Here is a 17,094-nt window from a genome sequence, read left to right as displayed (position 1 = left end):
AACAAAAAATATAAACTTTACATAGAAAACCCATTATTTCAGGAAGGAGCATCTGTTCTAGGAAGTACTGCACTCTGGTATAGGGCTGGGTGATAGGGAAGGGCAAGACTGTAATGTAAGGGCCTTATTACACCAACAGATTATCTGACAGATTTTTTTGATCCAAAGCCAGGAGTGGACTATAAACAGAGAACAGGTAACAATGGAAAGACTGAGATTCCTCATCTTTTCAAATACATTCCTGGCTTTGGCTTACAGAAATCTGTAAAATAATCTGTTGGTGTAATAGGGCCCTAACTCCTCTGTGGCCAGACCCCCTCCCAAATGAGAAATCTCTGGTATACCTTGGGGGTCCCTTAGTTGGAAGGAAACCTTTTGTCTATGATAGGGGAATCCTGTTGTTCTTTCTGGGCATCCTTCTTCTCTATCTGCTCAGTCTTATGTCCTCCAGTCTCATCCTCATGTCCTCATTAATTAAGATTATAGTAATATTAAAATGTACAAACCTTACTGAATCACTGAAATAAATGCCGTATCCAAGCTTTCCAATTTCCATCCTATCACCATCGAATTCTTCAACAATACTGTTTGGCAATAGAAGCCCACTATACAGAACACATAGAAAGACAACAAAAATTGTAATTCAAACATTCAAAATCTAACCAATAACCTGCGTTGTACATAAGAAGGTGCTTAACCAATAATCATAGGCCTCACAGCATACACTGGAATTTCTCCTAGTTAGGGTTATTGGGGATGGGTACATAATATGTATATTATAGCACTCTTCTGTGGCACATTTTGCCATCTTTGTCTTCCATGCAGAGAGATTGGACAAAACAACTAGAACATCTCTATTTTTACATAGTCAACTTAAACTCTGTGTGTTCTTAGTCATTGAGCCTATATTGCCGATAATAAACTTTATTACTTTTCTTGATCACATCTCAAGATGCAAAAGAGCTACAGACTGAAGTGATAGAAAGTCAAAGTTTTGCTTAAGAGACAGAAGAGCCTAAAACACAAGCTATGGCCACTCAAAATACTATATTAACAAATGAATTGCCATTACAACTTAACCTCAATAAACTAACACCAGTTTAAGGTGTCCCCAGCATTCCATTAGTTTTCCCTACCGCACTGGTTGTATTTTAGGGTTTAAAGAATCACTATCCCTAAAGTGCATTATTTTACATTTGGAAACATTGAACTGCAATTTCCATTGCTTGGACCACTTATTTAGCAAAGGTAAATCATTTTTCATATTACTGACACCTCCAGGAATATCAACCCTATTGCATACTTGTGTCATCAGCAACAGACAAACCTTACCTACCAAATCCTACGCTACATTATTCTAGTTTGGTTACTAATTGGCCTTTGGGTGCGGCTTAATTGAAAAGTCCATTGAATTTAATAGTAAAAATGGAGAAAAAACGGTGACAAAACAAAAACTGTGTGAACAACTAACAAAAAATGTCCGCTGTTTGCAGAAGATGTCCAAAAATAATGATCATGTTTATTATTTTGACGTCCTCAGTAAAAATACATTGTGTGCATTGGACGTCCGTCTTTCCATTGACTTCAATGCATTGCCATAGCAGTCAGTTAAATCGCTGTAAAAACAGACGTTTTTTAAATATCAAAATCAGCCACCTTTTCTCTATTTTTGACGTTGTGTGAACATAGCCTCAAACTGACTTAAATGTTGGTTGTGGTCTATTCCGTAAATTATTCCAGATGTGTTCTATATACACAAGCATTTCCCATGTCTTATGACAAGAGGAAGCTAGGAGTTTGGGGCCGCCACTGTTGGAACAGTGGGAGATTAGCAGCAGGTGAGTACAGTTTTTTTTAATGTTTTTTTGCTGCCCTAAGCACTTTTAAAATGTAAAAAAAAAATGGACAAACCTTTTAAGTCCCTTCTCGAAACTTCTCCCATGTTAGAGAAAAAGATCACTCCAGTACTTCTTTAGGAGGTGACATTGGCCAATCTGGTGAATTGGTCACCAACAGCTGCTTACAGCTAAACTTCTTTTCCCCATTCACAACACATTAACATTTTTCCAAGTTTAGCGTTTATGTATACGGAGTGAACAGGAAATGTTTGAGAGTTGTTGGGGATGTATGCCCTTTGGACGCCTTTAGATACAGAACAAAAAAATGTGCAACTCACCGTGAGAGAATTCCTACAAAGTTGCATGGTGAAGAAGCATGGAGCAAGGACTTGACGTTTCCCAGATCACTTTTGAAGTTAGTGGCTTCACTCTGTCTCCCAACTCGGAACACTCTTAATATATTGAACTCTCCATTACTGTAGGGAAAAACTTGTCAGACACCACAGAAATGTTTCCTACTCACGCTACTGTAATGGGTAAAAGCAGATTCAGATAATCAAAACAAAAACGTTTTAGTTGATGGGGGGGAGGAGGGCGTTAATGTGCTAAATGTTTTCTGTATGATGGACCTGCCCCATAATATGCTGCTATAAAATAAAGTAGCGTATTACAGTGACAGGTCCGGTGGACAGTCCATTTGAGTGATATACACCCATTTCTATATGACACCTCTCTTGTCTTCCATCTAACTCCCTTGCTCCCCTTCAGTCTATCCTTAACTCTGCTACCCAAATAAGCCACCTTTCCCCTCGCTTCTCCTCTGCCAATCCCTTCATTGGCTCCCCATTGCTCAACATATTCATTTTAAATTGTTGACCATGACGTACAAGGCCATCCACAACCTGACCCCTCCGTACGTCTCTAACCTGATATCCCGCTACCGTCCCTCATGCAACCTTTGATCCTCCAGTGACGACCTTCTGCGCTCCCCCCTTGTTTGTACCTCACACAATCGCCTTCCAGACTTTGCCTCCCCCATACTCTGGATCTCTTTACCCCGACACATCTGGCTCTCATCCACCATCAAGACCTTCAGAAGTAACCTGAAAACCCGTCAGGTTTTCAAATACAAGTTTGACTAAATCCTTTTTCTTAAAAACTCAATATCAGTCTGCTATTTAAATAGTGTCCCTGAACTTTTGGTGTAAGGCTAGGTTCAGACTATGTAAAAATGACGGCGTCTTTCATAATAACGGCCATTTTTTAAATAGCGAACATTATTTACACAGTAAGGGCGGTTATTATAAAAGACGGTCATCATTTTTACATAGTGTGAACCTAGCCTTAAGTAGCAAACACTGGAAATCTCTCTCTATTACCTGTGGTTATGTTCTTGAATACTTTGTGTCACCTGAAGGAACTCTGCAGAGTTTGGGTGAATATGTTCTATCCTGCATCTGAGTGCTTGGTATTTGGCAGTAGAGGATGAGGTGTATATAGATGAGTTATTCTCATTCACATTAATCATGTCTCTAATGACCTAGAAGTGATAGTAAGAAAGAAAGAACAAATAGTGAGTACACAGAGACATATGGGATCCACTATTATCCATGTCCTATATCTCAATAATTTATTCTTGGTAAAAGAATCCCAATATATAGTACAGGAAATTCTTATAGCCCCATGGAATATACGATGTACGGTAGGATAACATGTCTACATGTGAAACAGACAGAAGCTGCTCTATAGCGGTGATGAGGATTCATGTTGTACCTGACATAAGTCCTGCTTAGCCATCAAAAACTTCATATTAATGTTATTCTGTATCTTCTCCTTGTGTGGAATACATCGATAGAACTCCTGCATCATCTCACATATGGCTTCTTTATTTTTCCTGATTAAAACATTTCGTATGTGAAGTAGAATTCCTTCAGCTTTACTAATCTAGGAAAAATACATAAGGTTATACTCAAATTTTTACAAAAAGTGTCATTTGATCAGCATCAGAGCCAGCAGCAGCGTTGGGGACCAGGAACCATAGGAATGCTAGCTGCAGGGGAACTGGGCAGAGGAGTATGCATTGTTTTCTATTTTAACACCCCCCTCACACACACAAGGCAACTTTTTGGTTTGATAATGATGGCTGTAAATAGTGCTCATAAACATTATTGACGGCTGCCATTGTAAAATAATGGCTGTTATTTTACATAAAAAGACGTCGTGTTCCCACAATGTAAAAATAAGGGCAAATAAAAGACGTTGTTGCAAAACAATAATCATTACTAATGTTCATGATCATTAATAATGGCCGTTGCTTTGCAACAACTTTTATTTGGCCTTTATTTTTATATTGTGGGAACATAGACTTAGCCTGACTAAATGGTTGCAATAGGAGGTAAGCAAAATGCAGAGAAGTTTATCCCTTCCATACAGACAAATAACCATATATACTAAGTGTAAACATAGGGATCATATATATACTGGGGGAGATTTATCAAACATGGTGTAAAGTGAAACTGGCTCAGTTGCCCCTAGCAACCAATCAGATTCCACCTTTCATTCCTCACAGACTCTTTGGAAAATGAAAGGTGGAATCTGATTGGTTGCTAGGGGCAACTGAGCCAGTTTCACTTTACACCATGTTTGATAAATCTCCCTTACTGTGTCTATATACAGTATATTCCATTAATTTAATCTGTTTCCTCCAATCCCTCCATTATTTCTTACATCATTAAGACTAATGATTTGTACAGGACATGAAAGTATAGAATCCAAATGTCCAAGCGCATCCATCCAAATAGACCCAACCAAGCCGGCCACTTCTGGAGACAATTCTGTGATGTTGATGGCTTCTCCGAGCAGAACCTTTATATGGAAGACAAAACATATGTTGAAAAACTGTTATTTGATATAACTGGGAAATCAGTGAGACCGAAAGACTTACACATATAGAAATAAATACCTTCTTTTTGTAAGAATCACAGGTCAATTATTTCCACGGCTGTATTGAACAACGGCCGTTGTTCAATACACTGTGTGAACAATGGCTGTTTTTTTCAATTGTCAACTAAGGCTGTTCTTGTCTTAAAAAATACACTGTGTGAACATAGCCATGAAGGCCCTTTGTTTCACGGCCAGTAAACTTGTTAGTCTATAGGAATCATTTTTAGTTTAAAGGAAAATCTCTTGACTAGATGGGCATAATAAAGGGTTTGTTTGGTCAGGACGGGTTTCCCCAATGGGAAAAGGGTCTTTATTTCACAGAACTTTAACTAAACTAAGAAAAAATATTACATTTTGTAAAAAAAAAATCTAGATATCAGCTCACCCTCCCTACCAGAAGCCATGCCTTTCCAAACCCTGGAAGAAGCTGTGTATAAAGGGAATTGACCCCCTGACCTAGTGGCAATGTGAAGAGGAACTGTAGGTTAAAGGGACACTCCGGGAAATAGAGATTGTGTTAGGGTCCTATTAGATGGCCTGATAATAAACTGTAAACAAGTGCGGTTCTGCTAGATCAATGCTTTTTTACTGGGCTATTACCAGGCTGACTATTAGGCAGCAAGGGCTGCATGGACATTGTTAGTGATGTCTGCGCAGCCTTGCCTTTAGTGTAAAATAATAAAGGATTAAATTACCATACCATGTTTCTCGGTATCCTTGGAGGCCTTCCCGCTGTCCGCAGCTCTACCTTCTGTTCCAGTATCTCGCACTGACAGGCTGTGGCTGCTCAGCCAATCACTGGCCGGCGATTGGCTGTGTGGCCGAGGCCTATCAGTGCAAAGACCGGCACAGAAGGCAGAGCTGCAGACAGTGGGAAGGCCTCCGAGGATAACAGGGAACGTGGTAAGGTGAGTTAATATTTTGTTATTCTATACTACAATCATCAGGTGATTTTAGGTTGGGACCTAAAGAAACGATCAGCCGATGATCTTTTAATCGGCTGCTCATTCTCTTTCTGACACAGAGAGATAATAAACCAAATCATTCTGATTCATCTGTTTATCGCTCCGTGTAATAGGGCCCTTATTTCTAGTACAGAGCCTAAGGAGGTATAAATCAGATTTTGTGCCACCGCTATAATTCTGGTTTAAACGATATTACAAACTGTCCATTGTTATTTGCTTCGACCACTTAAGGACCAATGCGATCACGGCTCCTGAATATTGGCTGTGACCAGAAGGGGTTAAGACACCTGGAGACACATTTGGATTTGTTAAGGTTGTGGTACGCAATAGATTTAGATTGGCCAATACCCAGTTCGGACAACAGTCCTGTGCTGTGACTGCATGAATACATCTGCCTCATTTCACTACTTTGCAGAGACAAAAAGCCTGTATCTGTTTTTTTCCTATTTGTTTTTGTGGGTTTTTCTGGGTTTCTGGGTTTTCTGCAGAATGGGAAACTAGAGAAAATGACCCATTGAATAGCTAAGGATTTTATTATATACATTTCTTTTAAGAATTGTTGGTGTCCCCCCCCCCCCCCCACACACACTTTTCAATTTTGTTACTTGTATTAAAATATATATATATATATATATATATATATATATATATATATAATATTATTATTATTATTACTATTATTATTATTTTTATTTTTTCAATTTAAAATAATTCTGAAAACTTCTAGTTTTCATTCTTAACACTAGTTTTAAAACTAATCAGAGATTTCCTGTTCAATCTGAGATAATAAGGAGGAGGATGCTGGAAAGTGATTTGCACAGCATTACAGTGACACAAGTAGATAGTTGGCAAAACAAACGTGATTTTATTGCATCCTGATACAGCACGGCAAACAAGTCAATGCGCCGTTTCAACGACCTCCGTTGCTTGAAAAAGACGACGGAGGTCGTTGAAACGTCGCATTGGCTTGTTTGCTGTGCTGTATCAGGATGCAATAAAATCACGTTTGTTTTTCCAACTTTGGAGTGCTGTTAGCGATTCCTTGGATTATATCTATATCTATCTATATATAAATGCTGTTAAAAACAGCTCAGACAACATGCTTACCCCCATAATAATTAACAAAAAATGAATAAGTGGAAAAGAGTATACAATACTCGATGTGAGGAACAGGTGGGAGTTAAAGTCCACAGGTACACTTTGAAATGTGTCATATCGATCAAACTAAACACGTGCTGATAACTCCGGCCTTTAAAGGAGAAGTCCGGCCAAAATTAATTTTTGATATGTTGTTACTTATGAAAAGTTATACAAATTTCTAATGTACATTAATTATGGGAAATGCACATATAGAGCTATTTCCCTTAATTTAGTAGATCAGGAAGTGTTAGAAATATCTCTGAAGAAGTGACGTCACGACCCAGGGTGTAATTCCTATGGAGTGTCCAGCAGGGGGCGCTCTCTATATAGAAGTCTATGGGACTTTATTGTTTCTATGGGTTTCTATGTAATGTAATGTAGTGTACAGTGCTTTATTGAATGAATACATCTATGGAATACTTTGGGGAGCAAGTGTCCTTGCTCCCCAAAGTATTGCATAAATGTATTCATTCAATACATTCAATACACAGTAAGCCCGCCGATCCGCCGCATTTCCGCCGAATTTCCGCCGCATTCCCGCCGATCCGGACCATATACATTGAACTCCAGCTCCCATCATCTGCTTCTAGTATGAACAGGTGATGGGAGCTGTAGCTGGGTAATGGATATGACATGCCGCCGGGCGCAGGGGGGAGCCGCTCAGTACACAGCAGCTCTCCCCCCTCCTCCTCCTCCTTCCGTGATAACTTCCGCCTATACCAATGCTGACTCCCTGCCTGACCGCCGCTCTCCGCTCTCCCCCCATACATACCGGCTCCCGATGCATCCTGGTGTCCGCGCTGATGCCGGGAGCCGGTATATGTGAGTGGAGAGCGGCGGCCAGGCAGGGACTCAGCATTGGTATAGGCGGAAGTTATCCCGGAAGGAGGAGGAGGAGGGGGGAGCGCTCCTGTGTACTGAGCGGCTCCCCCCTGCGCCCGGCGGCATGTCATATCCATTACCCAGCTACAGCTCCCATCACCTGTTCATACTATAAGCAGATGATGGGAGCTGTAGTTCAATGTATATGGTCCGGATCGGCGGGAATGCGGCGGAAATTCGGCGGAAATGCGGCGGATCGGCGGGCTTACTGTGTATTGAATGTATTGAATGAATACATTTATGCAATACTTTGGGGAGCAAGGACACTTGCTCCCCAAAGTATTCCATAGATGTATTCATTCAATAAAGCACTGTACACTACATTACATTACATTACATAGAAACCCATAGAAACAATAAAGTCCCATAGACTTCTATATAGAGAGCGCCCCCTGCTGGACACTCCATAGGAATTACACCCTGGGTCGTGACGTCACTTCTTCAGAGATATTTCTAACACTTCCTGATCTACTAAATTAAGGGAAATAGCTCTATATGTGCATTTCCCATAATTAATGTACATTAGAAATTTGTATAACTTTTCATAAGTAACAACATATCAAAAATTAATTTTGGCCGGACTTCTCCTTTAAGTCACACAGAGGCATCCACAAATGAGAATCATTAGAACTATTACCTTCTGCAGAGCTTTGGAAGCCAAGTTCTCGGCTTGTAATGGGATCCTATCGATTTGTGTGAATCCTTTGTCTTCAATGTAATTAATTCGACGGTCATATTTAACACAAGCCTTCTCAGCCGTGTCCACCAGGTGGAATGTAAGTTCATTCTGCTCAAAGAGAGACAAATGTAAAGTGTATTCTATATATATATATATATATATATATATATATATATATATATATATATACAAAAAAGGGGTCCGTGGAGCCTCAGTTACAAGTCTCAAAACACGGGAATAGCCAGATATCCCTCTCTCCTGAGAAGGAAGCCCATTGCCAAGGGGTGCCTCCTAGTGGGGAGAGCACCAAACCACCCTGATACGTAGTCCCTCAGGTCCTCACTCTGTTGCGAGCTTTAGGACCTAAATAGGGAAACACCAGGGTGGCCCCTGTGAGTCAAAGTCTAACTCTGTGGCGAGTATAACGACATAAGACAAGGGTTACCAAGGCAAGGCATCCATCCACAGACTGCAGTTTCGGGGTATTTGCCCCTCGTCAGTGTGGAGCAGGATTCTGGCTACTGGGGCAATGAATATATATATAATGGCCAGAAAGAAAGAAAGATAGATAGATAGATAGATAGATAGATAGATGATAGATAGGAGATAGATAGATAGATAGATAGATAGATAGATAGATAGATGATAGATAGGAGATAGATAGATCGATAGATAGATAGGAGATAGATAGATAGATAGATACATCGATAGATAGGAGATAGATAGATAGATAGATAGATAGATAGATAGATAGATAGATAATAGATGGATAGATAGATAACAGTTATAACAGCTTCTACTCTTCTGGGAAGACCTTCTACAAGATTGTGGACATTTTTATCCGTTTATCCAGAAGACAAAATGAGGTCAGACATTGATGTTGGATGAGATACGTCCATTCCAGTTGAGGTTGGATGGGGCTGAGTTTGTGGATCTGTGATCGAGTCAAGTTCTTTAATACCAGATTCCCCCTCCATGTTGGGCTGTGTGCACTGGGGCCAAACCCAAACTTATCCCACAACATTTTTCCTTTGGTTTGTTAAGGTGATGAAACAAACTAGACTTATATCTGCCAAGCCCCAATTTTTTGACTGTCTACACCCGCTGTGATATTACATAGGTGGCATTTAGTTGGACGTAAGAGTTTTAGTTTCATTCCTAGCAGATGATAGCTGTAGGGATTATATAGAAGGAACAGACATATTTATGAATTCCATTTAGAGGAAGTATATCATCCTGGACGTGAGAGCCCGGTGTACTGGTAGCTGCACGATGCAGGATTTACACCCTACCCATAACCCCTTAGAAGGTTTGGGAAGAGAGGAAGTAAGCACTGGGGAGGAGGCATCCGCCATATTCTGTCTCCCATACAACCCATATAACTATTAAGCCATAAGATTGCATGTAACCCAATATATTGCTTTGCCCTGCAACTGCTCAATAGTTAAAAAATAATCAAGTAGTATCAGTGTAGTCTTGGCTTTCCTGTACACCGCCCTTCCTAATGTTATATCAGTTACCTTAGATGTGTTACGAAGTCCATAAACAGTAGATATCCTGTATGGAAAAGGACACCGTCCTGTAGAACAAAGGAGTTCAATAATTGCATAATCTTTTCCCTAAAAAAAAAAAGTCACTATTAAGGCAAGTCAGTACAAAGATTATAGAATGTAGAGCAGCCACCATAAGTCCTTTCCATGATGGATAGTTCTATTCATATAGCCAAAGAGGGAAACATTGTCATCTTTGTAATCTAGTAGGCTATGTTCAAACATAGTATTTTGGCCAGTGTTTCTGTCAGTATTCCGGTCAGTATTTGCAGCCAAAATCAGGAGTATATCCGCCAGAGGAAATCTTTAATGGAAAGATTTGGACAGTTTCCTTGTTTCCAACCCACTCCTGGTTTTGGTTGAAAATATACTGGCCAAAATACTGATGGAAATACTACATGTGAACATAGCCATAGAGCGTTCTATTAAAGTCTATGGAAAAGTGTCCATCGGCACGCACATTGTACAAAACACGTTTGTATTTTGGCATTATTTTACTGTGTGGGAACAAAGCCTTATACTGTGTAAATCAGAGCAGGATAGCAGAGCCCTCACATTTTTTTCAGTGTGTGCCTAAAGCGAATGTTTCCCCCGAACACCACTCCCCAAAGCCTGATACCATTGGTTAGCACTTCTGGGGCCGGTGTTCGGTTAAAAAACTTTCATGTAGATGGTGCAGCGCGGCGCTGTGTCAAAGGGGCAGGCCCTAGAGCATTTGTGCCCTAGAACTGCAGCACCTCTCTCCATCCCTGGACTGGATCTTCATGTTCTGCAGGCTCAAGGCGCAGATGATCTTGGCTCCACCCCTTTGACACAGTGCTGCACTTACCTGAACACCGGCCCCAGGAGGCAGACAGACCCTGGACCAGGCATAGATTGAGAAGAACTAACTAAGGGTTCTAGGGGTCTAGGGCCGGTGTTTGGACAATACAGATTCACTTTAAATCATCACATTGATGATCTGCAATCTCTCAATAATACAAAGTTGTTGTTTTTTTTACTTTTTGGAAACAACAATATTTTGCCACTTCTGTGTGATTTGAAGTATTGTCTGCATAGTCTTCTAATTCAGAAACTTCTTCCAAATCTCTATGGAGAAAAAAAACTTTGATTATATATAATATAGTCAGATGAACATGATGATAATAGAGAAATAGAAAAAGAAAATCATCAGCACTCTCCGGTAACGTGTATAAAAAGGTGAAGATTTATTCCATTACAGAAATGCGAGGTTCCAATCACCTCACATCACTATAGGTAGATAGATAGATAGATAGATAGATAGATAGATAATAGATGGATAGATAGATAGATAGATAGATAGATAGATAGATAATAGAAAGATAGGAGATAGATAGATAGATAGATAATAGATGGATGGATAGATAGATAGATAGATAGATAGATAGGAGATAGATAGATAGATAGATAGATAATAGATAGATAGACAGACAGACAGACACACAGATAGATAGATATTGCAGAAAATCGCCCACAGCCCTCCGATGTTGACAAAGCAAATGTGATTTTATTTCATAGTGTAACAGCACAGCAAAAGTGTCAGTAGCGACGTTTCAATGACCTCCGTCATCTTTTTCAAGCGACAGAGGTTGTTGAAACGTCGCTACTGACACCCTCAACGTGTTTTGAAAAGTAGTGCTGCTCCAAGATGCAAAGAATCTAGATAGATAGATAGATATTTACAGAGAATCCGCAGCACACAAGTAATCGTGAAGACTGTGATTTATTTAGTTCATAAGTGCAGCAATCCAACAGACGCAATGTTTCGGTGATATCGCATCACCATTTTCAAGCGTGGTGATGTGATATCACTGAAAGGACCCTGACCGCTGGCATCTACACCTGCACTGCTGTGCTGTTCACTCTCTTTGTATAGATAGATAGATAGGTAGGAGATAGATAGATAGATAGATAGATACATAGATAGATAAAAAAAAAAAAAAGGTGCAACAGCAACCCACAGGTGTAAGGGCTTACCGTATAATAAATTTAATTTAAAATATAATTTTTTTTTAGAAAAGTGAGGATCTTAGCAAACTATTTAATTAGAGTGTACCATGTCGCCAACGTTAAGGCGACATGGTACGCTCTGTTGCACCTTTTGTTTTTTGTCTGTACTTAAGCAACAAGCAGCATGCAACCTGCAGTGTGAACAGAGTCATAGATGTGCTGCCAAAATTTCCCTTTTTTTTCTGTAGATAGATAGATAGATAAATAGGAGATAGATAGATAGATAAATAAATGCTAGATAGATAGATAGATAGATAAAAAAGGTGAGTATACATATACACAGATCTGGGAGGGCCAAGAAGGTGGGTATATATTATACATATGCAATAAATAATATGTAATACCTTTTCTGTGTTTCGTTCTTGTAAAATTTGGCAAGAAATAGACTTTTCTTTTCACCTAGAAAAAATACAAATCACGTTTAGGCTCTGTTCCCACTACGTCCTTTCATGAATATTAATTCTGGCCGTAGTTTTACACAACGGACATTGTTTGCGCTCATCTGTACATTGTGTAAACATAGCCTTAATTAAGATGAAAAAAAAATCGCATTGACATTTCAAGATGTGAATTACAGAAACTATATTTTTTTTTGTTGTACAAAGGTACAGGATTCAATTTGTACTGACTATCAGTGGCGTAGCTACCATAGAGGCAGGGTAGGCAGATGCTATGGGGCCCATGCAGGAGGGGGGCCCAGGGAGAAGGTAAGAGCGAGTGTCCTTCTACTTAACCCTTTATGTACTGCAGTGTGTAAGTGACCCAGTGTTTTTTTACATGCTGCAACAGAAAAAAGGGTTAACAAGCAGAAGACAGAGAGATCTCCTCTGATAACCTCTGACCTCTGTTCTCCAGCTCCCCCATCAAGTAGAAAAATGTACAGAACTCCCTGCAGAGGTCAGGGGTTATCAGTGCACAGGCAGTAAAGCAGATATCTCATTGTCTTCTGAGCTTTGGGTCACTTACACACTGCAGTACATAAGGGGGTTAAGCAGAAGGTAGTCTGCTTCTGCACCTATGTATTTAACCAGAAGGGCTCCTAATGGGCCCATACAGGTAAAAACAGTGGACTGTCATAGCAAGCAGCCATTGTCTCTCTGCCCTGCCAGTCACTCTTGTGGCTGCAGCCAAGATTCTGCCTCAGAGATTTTATTTTTTGGCCACATCACAGAGCATATACTGTATATATATATATATATATATATATATATATACATATATACGCGCAGTACTTTGTGTTGTGCATAGGGGAGGGGGGCCCCTTAAATTTTTTGCTATGGGGCCCCGTGAATCCTAGCTACGCCCCTGCTGACTATAATTGTTGTTTGAAGTTCCAAATATGGAAAGGAGAGACTTGTGCTACATAGTGTAGTCATAAAAAAAAGATAAAAAAATAAATAAAATTTATAAAAATGGAAATAATGACAAGTCTTAATAAAGATGGCCAAAGTCCTACTATAACCTTAAAATAATACATGTCTAATAACACCAGATTAGAGCAGCAAATGAGGAATAAGCATAGAGCTGGCACAGAGACGGCCTTACCCTGATCTTTATGCGCAGTGACTTCATGTGATTTCTCATAATCCTTATGTTTCTTCTCCCTGACTCGTTCTTCTTGCACCAGTTTCCATATGAAGTCGGGATTTACTACAGAAATTGCATGTTTCTCTATTTTCTTCTGCTGGGCTCTGTTTAGTGTGGCGGGATCACCGACCACAGCATGTGTGCACTAAAACACAAAGGGCAAGTATAACAAATATAAAAACTACAGCCATAAATTAGGATTTGTGTTGAATCCTTATGTGCCCTCTTTATTTTGTCTAATTTCCATCATGCGGACAAGCCTCCCTGTCATTGGACTTTCCTATTGACTTGTTAAAAAGAATCTTTGCCGGTAGAGTCCATACCTCCCAAATGTTCCTCAGTCCCTACCGTCAACAGATGCTCTTCTGTTCCCCATAGGACATTACAGTGTACCTGTAGCCAATCTCAAAAAAGATGTCACTATAATTTACCTGCCCCGGGTGCCCTGATCACACACCGATTGACAGTTTCTTCATGTTGTCCTCCTGTTCTGAGATACAGTATGTGGGTTTGTAGTTTGTCTGACAATTTAGTTAAAAGTCAGATGGGAGTGAACCTAATTATAATAATGGGGGTAAATATCCGGGGATGGGCGTAGTTTTACACTCAGGGGTGGGTATTACGTATTCACACCCCTCAGTGACAAACATTGAGACAAATGCCCATCTGATTATTCATTGAACTTGTATGGCTATGTTCCCACAATGTTGTTTTTTTTGCCATTTCAAGTGGGAGAGTGGGCAGCATCGCACAGTATTTATGTCCATCCAGGTGGCCCTATAGACTTATAATGGAGCCACCTGGAGATTGCTGGTGGCCATGGAGTAAAATGTGCTATTTTACCTGCAGAATACATGGCAGAAACAGAATCTCATACCTTTGGTCAGACTTTCAAAGATAAAAATAAAATAAATCTAAATATTTTACTTGCCATGGGAAACATTAACATTTTTGGTCTGGCATAGTCTTTATATGAAACACAGTAATCACTGAACTCAAGAAGAACTGAATAAAGTACTCAATCAAGAGTCTCCACTGATGCCCCCCAAAATTTAAATATGCAAAACAAGGGGCCACCCTGGTATTTCCCTATTTATGTTCCAATACTCGCAACCGAGTGGGACTTAAGGGGTTATTTATCAGGGTGGTGTGGTGCTCTCTCCATCATGGAGGCGCCTCGTGGCAACAGGCTAAAGATATCTGACTATCCCGTGTTTTGAGACTCGCAACTGAGGCTCCACGGACTCTTGTTTTATATATTTAAATTTTTGGGGGCATCAGTGGAGACTCTTGATTGAGTACTTCATTGGAGTTTTTTTCAATGTTCTCCTTGAGTTCAGTGATTACTGTGTTTTGTTGGTTGATTTGTCATTGCCCCAACCAGCCAGAATCCTACTCCACACTGATGAGGGGCAAATACCCCGAAACGGCTGTCTGTGGATGGATGCCTGCCTTGGCAAGCCCTTGTCATGATCGCAATACTTGCACCTTAAGTTAAGACATTGACAAAAAGGGGCCACCCTGTTTTTTCCCTATTTATGTTCCAATACTTGCAAACAAGTGGGACTTAAGGGGCTATCTATCAGGGTGGTGTGGTGCTCTCCCCATCATGGAGGCACCCCGTGGCAACAGGCTAGAGATATATGGCTATCCCATGTTTTGAGACTTGCAATTGAGGCTCCACGGAATCTTGTTTTGCATATAGTCTTTATATGGAAGCCAGTTAACTAGTCACTTATATTCGTTCCTAAGATATTATATATACCCACCTTTTTGTTCAGCACAAATGAAATCTCTCCACCATTCAATGTGATGGTGTTTTTCAGTTTTTTCTTTTCTCTAGGGGGTAAGGATTTCACTTTGATGAAGAATATGCAGTCTGAGAAAACGCCCGCCCCCATCCTAAAGAGAGAACAGGATTAAGCTCAGCAATTATAACAGGAATGGGGAACCTTCGGCCCTCCAGCTGTCGTAAAACTACAATTCTCAGACCATGATTAAGCGCATAGACACTACTATGGAGTACTGTTTTTAATGCACGAATAAAAGTTATGTTTTAATCGCCCACGTCCCTGAGTACTGGCTCCACCATCCATTGTTACTAGCTTCTTCCTGCACTTTGGCGTCTAGCTAACACCCAGGAACTCGTGCACCTACATCATAATTCAACTGCTGCTGTGGATTCATCACCTGGGTGAGCTGTATCCTTCTTTTTTTCTTCTTTTTTTTGCATATTGATAATGAAATTACTTACGTGATATAGTTATTAAAAGGTGCTTTTCTGATGGGCGATTTTCTATCGACTTTAATAAACCATGATTACATTTTTTCTTTTTCATTCTGCAGTGTGTGAACCCAGCCTCAATGACTAGTGCAATCTTAGAATCAATCAATCAATACATATATGATGTGCATTTAGTACCTAGTGATGGGATGACCTGCTGCAAGTGTGATGCATACCCTCCTGCTCCTGGCAGCGTATTCCAGAGGAGCTCACAAAACTCACTGCACAATGTAATAGATTACGTATAGAAATAGGAAATTATGACTCAGCTGACCGGCCTGAAGCAGGACATACCATTCTGCTAGCACAGTGGGGAGATTCAGTGTCTCCTCTCAGATATGAAGCTGCTGTATACAGTGCTAAGTTCCCCCTACTTTCTTGAGTAATGTTTAGTGACCTTTACCTTTTCTGCATGTTACTTATTGACAGATGATATACTGTACATAGTGAAGAGCAGGGTGTGTCCAGGGAATGTACAGTACAATGTTACATTTGCTGAATGAGGTTTACATTAAAGCTGGTGAATATGAAGACAGTCACTACTATATATATATATATATATATATATATATATATATATATATATATATATTAGGAGATCTTAAAGGGGTTGTCCAGGACTTTAAAAAAAATTAGCATTGCACTGTTTTCTGTGGGTGTCGTATGTTCTATATACACTTTCATTATTTCTTTCTAGCTCTTCTTGCGTTCTCAGGCTCCGTCACATGACCACTCTGCCTGTGAATCCTTTACTTCTTGTGATGTCATGATCCGTTTCCTGTTCCTTTCACTGAACATGATTAGAGGTGGAGTCATCAGGTGGGTGGGGCAGGGTTTCCTCCCATGGGGTGGCTGGAACTCCGCATTGATTTTATCTCTGCCCTTGTAGGAGGAGCTAATATTGAAGCTCAGTAGACGCTGTAGCTGTAAGGTTAGCAAGACACAGTGGTTAGCCTTGTTGCCTTTTAGTGTTGGCATCCAACAAGGCTAACCACCGTGCCACCCACAAGGTACCTATAAGCCTTGTTCTCCTCCATTTCCTGGTGCCCTTTTTGCTACAGTTTCTACTGAGCTCCCGTATTAGCTCCGCCTACAGGGGCAGGGCTAAAATAGATGTGGCATTCTATCAGCCCATTGGATAGACACCTGCCCCACCCACCTGATGACTCCACCAGTAATCATGTTCAGTGGAAGG

At 40.2% G+C, this 17,094-nt stretch overlaps 2 protein-coding genes across 2 annotated transcripts in view; both read right to left on the bottom strand.

Annotated features, from left to right (window-relative positions):
* LOC138794139 (protein mono-ADP-ribosyltransferase PARP4-like) overlaps positions 1–16,313 on the bottom strand; it is a 53,959-nt gene extending 37,646 nt beyond the window's left edge. The window contains exons 1-12 of the mRNA XM_069972908.1: positions 16,303–16,313; positions 15,385–15,517; positions 13,574–13,760; positions 12,373–12,427; positions 10,999–11,086; positions 9,968–10,066; positions 8,406–8,555; positions 4,566–4,703; positions 3,612–3,782; positions 3,218–3,378; positions 2,177–2,314; positions 507–605 (exon numbers count right to left, since the gene is read on the bottom strand). Of these exons, the coding sequence (XP_069829009.1) occupies positions 507–605; positions 2,177–2,314; positions 3,218–3,378; positions 3,612–3,782; positions 4,566–4,703; positions 8,406–8,555; positions 9,968–10,066; positions 10,999–11,086; positions 12,373–12,427; positions 13,574–13,760; positions 15,385–15,517; positions 16,303–16,313 (1,430 nt within the window). The remainder of the gene's footprint in view (positions 1–506; positions 606–2,176; positions 2,315–3,217; positions 3,379–3,611; positions 3,783–4,565; positions 4,704–8,405; positions 8,556–9,967; positions 10,067–10,998; positions 11,087–12,372; positions 12,428–13,573; positions 13,761–15,384; positions 15,518–16,302) is intronic.
* Positions 16,314–16,610: 297 nt separating this feature from the next.
* The window catches only part of LOC138794138 (protein mono-ADP-ribosyltransferase PARP4-like), an 85,471-nt gene continuing 84,987 nt past the window's right edge, over positions 16,611–17,094 (bottom strand). The window contains exon 36 of the mRNA XM_069972907.1: positions 16,611–16,823. Within this exon, the coding sequence (XP_069829008.1) occupies positions 16,611–16,823 (213 nt within the window). The remainder of the gene's footprint in view (positions 16,824–17,094) is intronic.

Source organism: Dendropsophus ebraccatus, chromosome 5 (assembly GCF_027789765.1).
Source record: "Dendropsophus ebraccatus isolate aDenEbr1 chromosome 5, aDenEbr1.pat, whole genome shotgun sequence".
NCBI classification, from domain to species: Eukaryota; Metazoa; Chordata; class Amphibia; order Anura; family Hylidae; genus Dendropsophus; species Dendropsophus ebraccatus.
The sequence above is the reverse complement of the archived record's forward strand: the minus strand, read 5'-3'. Positions and strand labels throughout refer to the sequence as shown.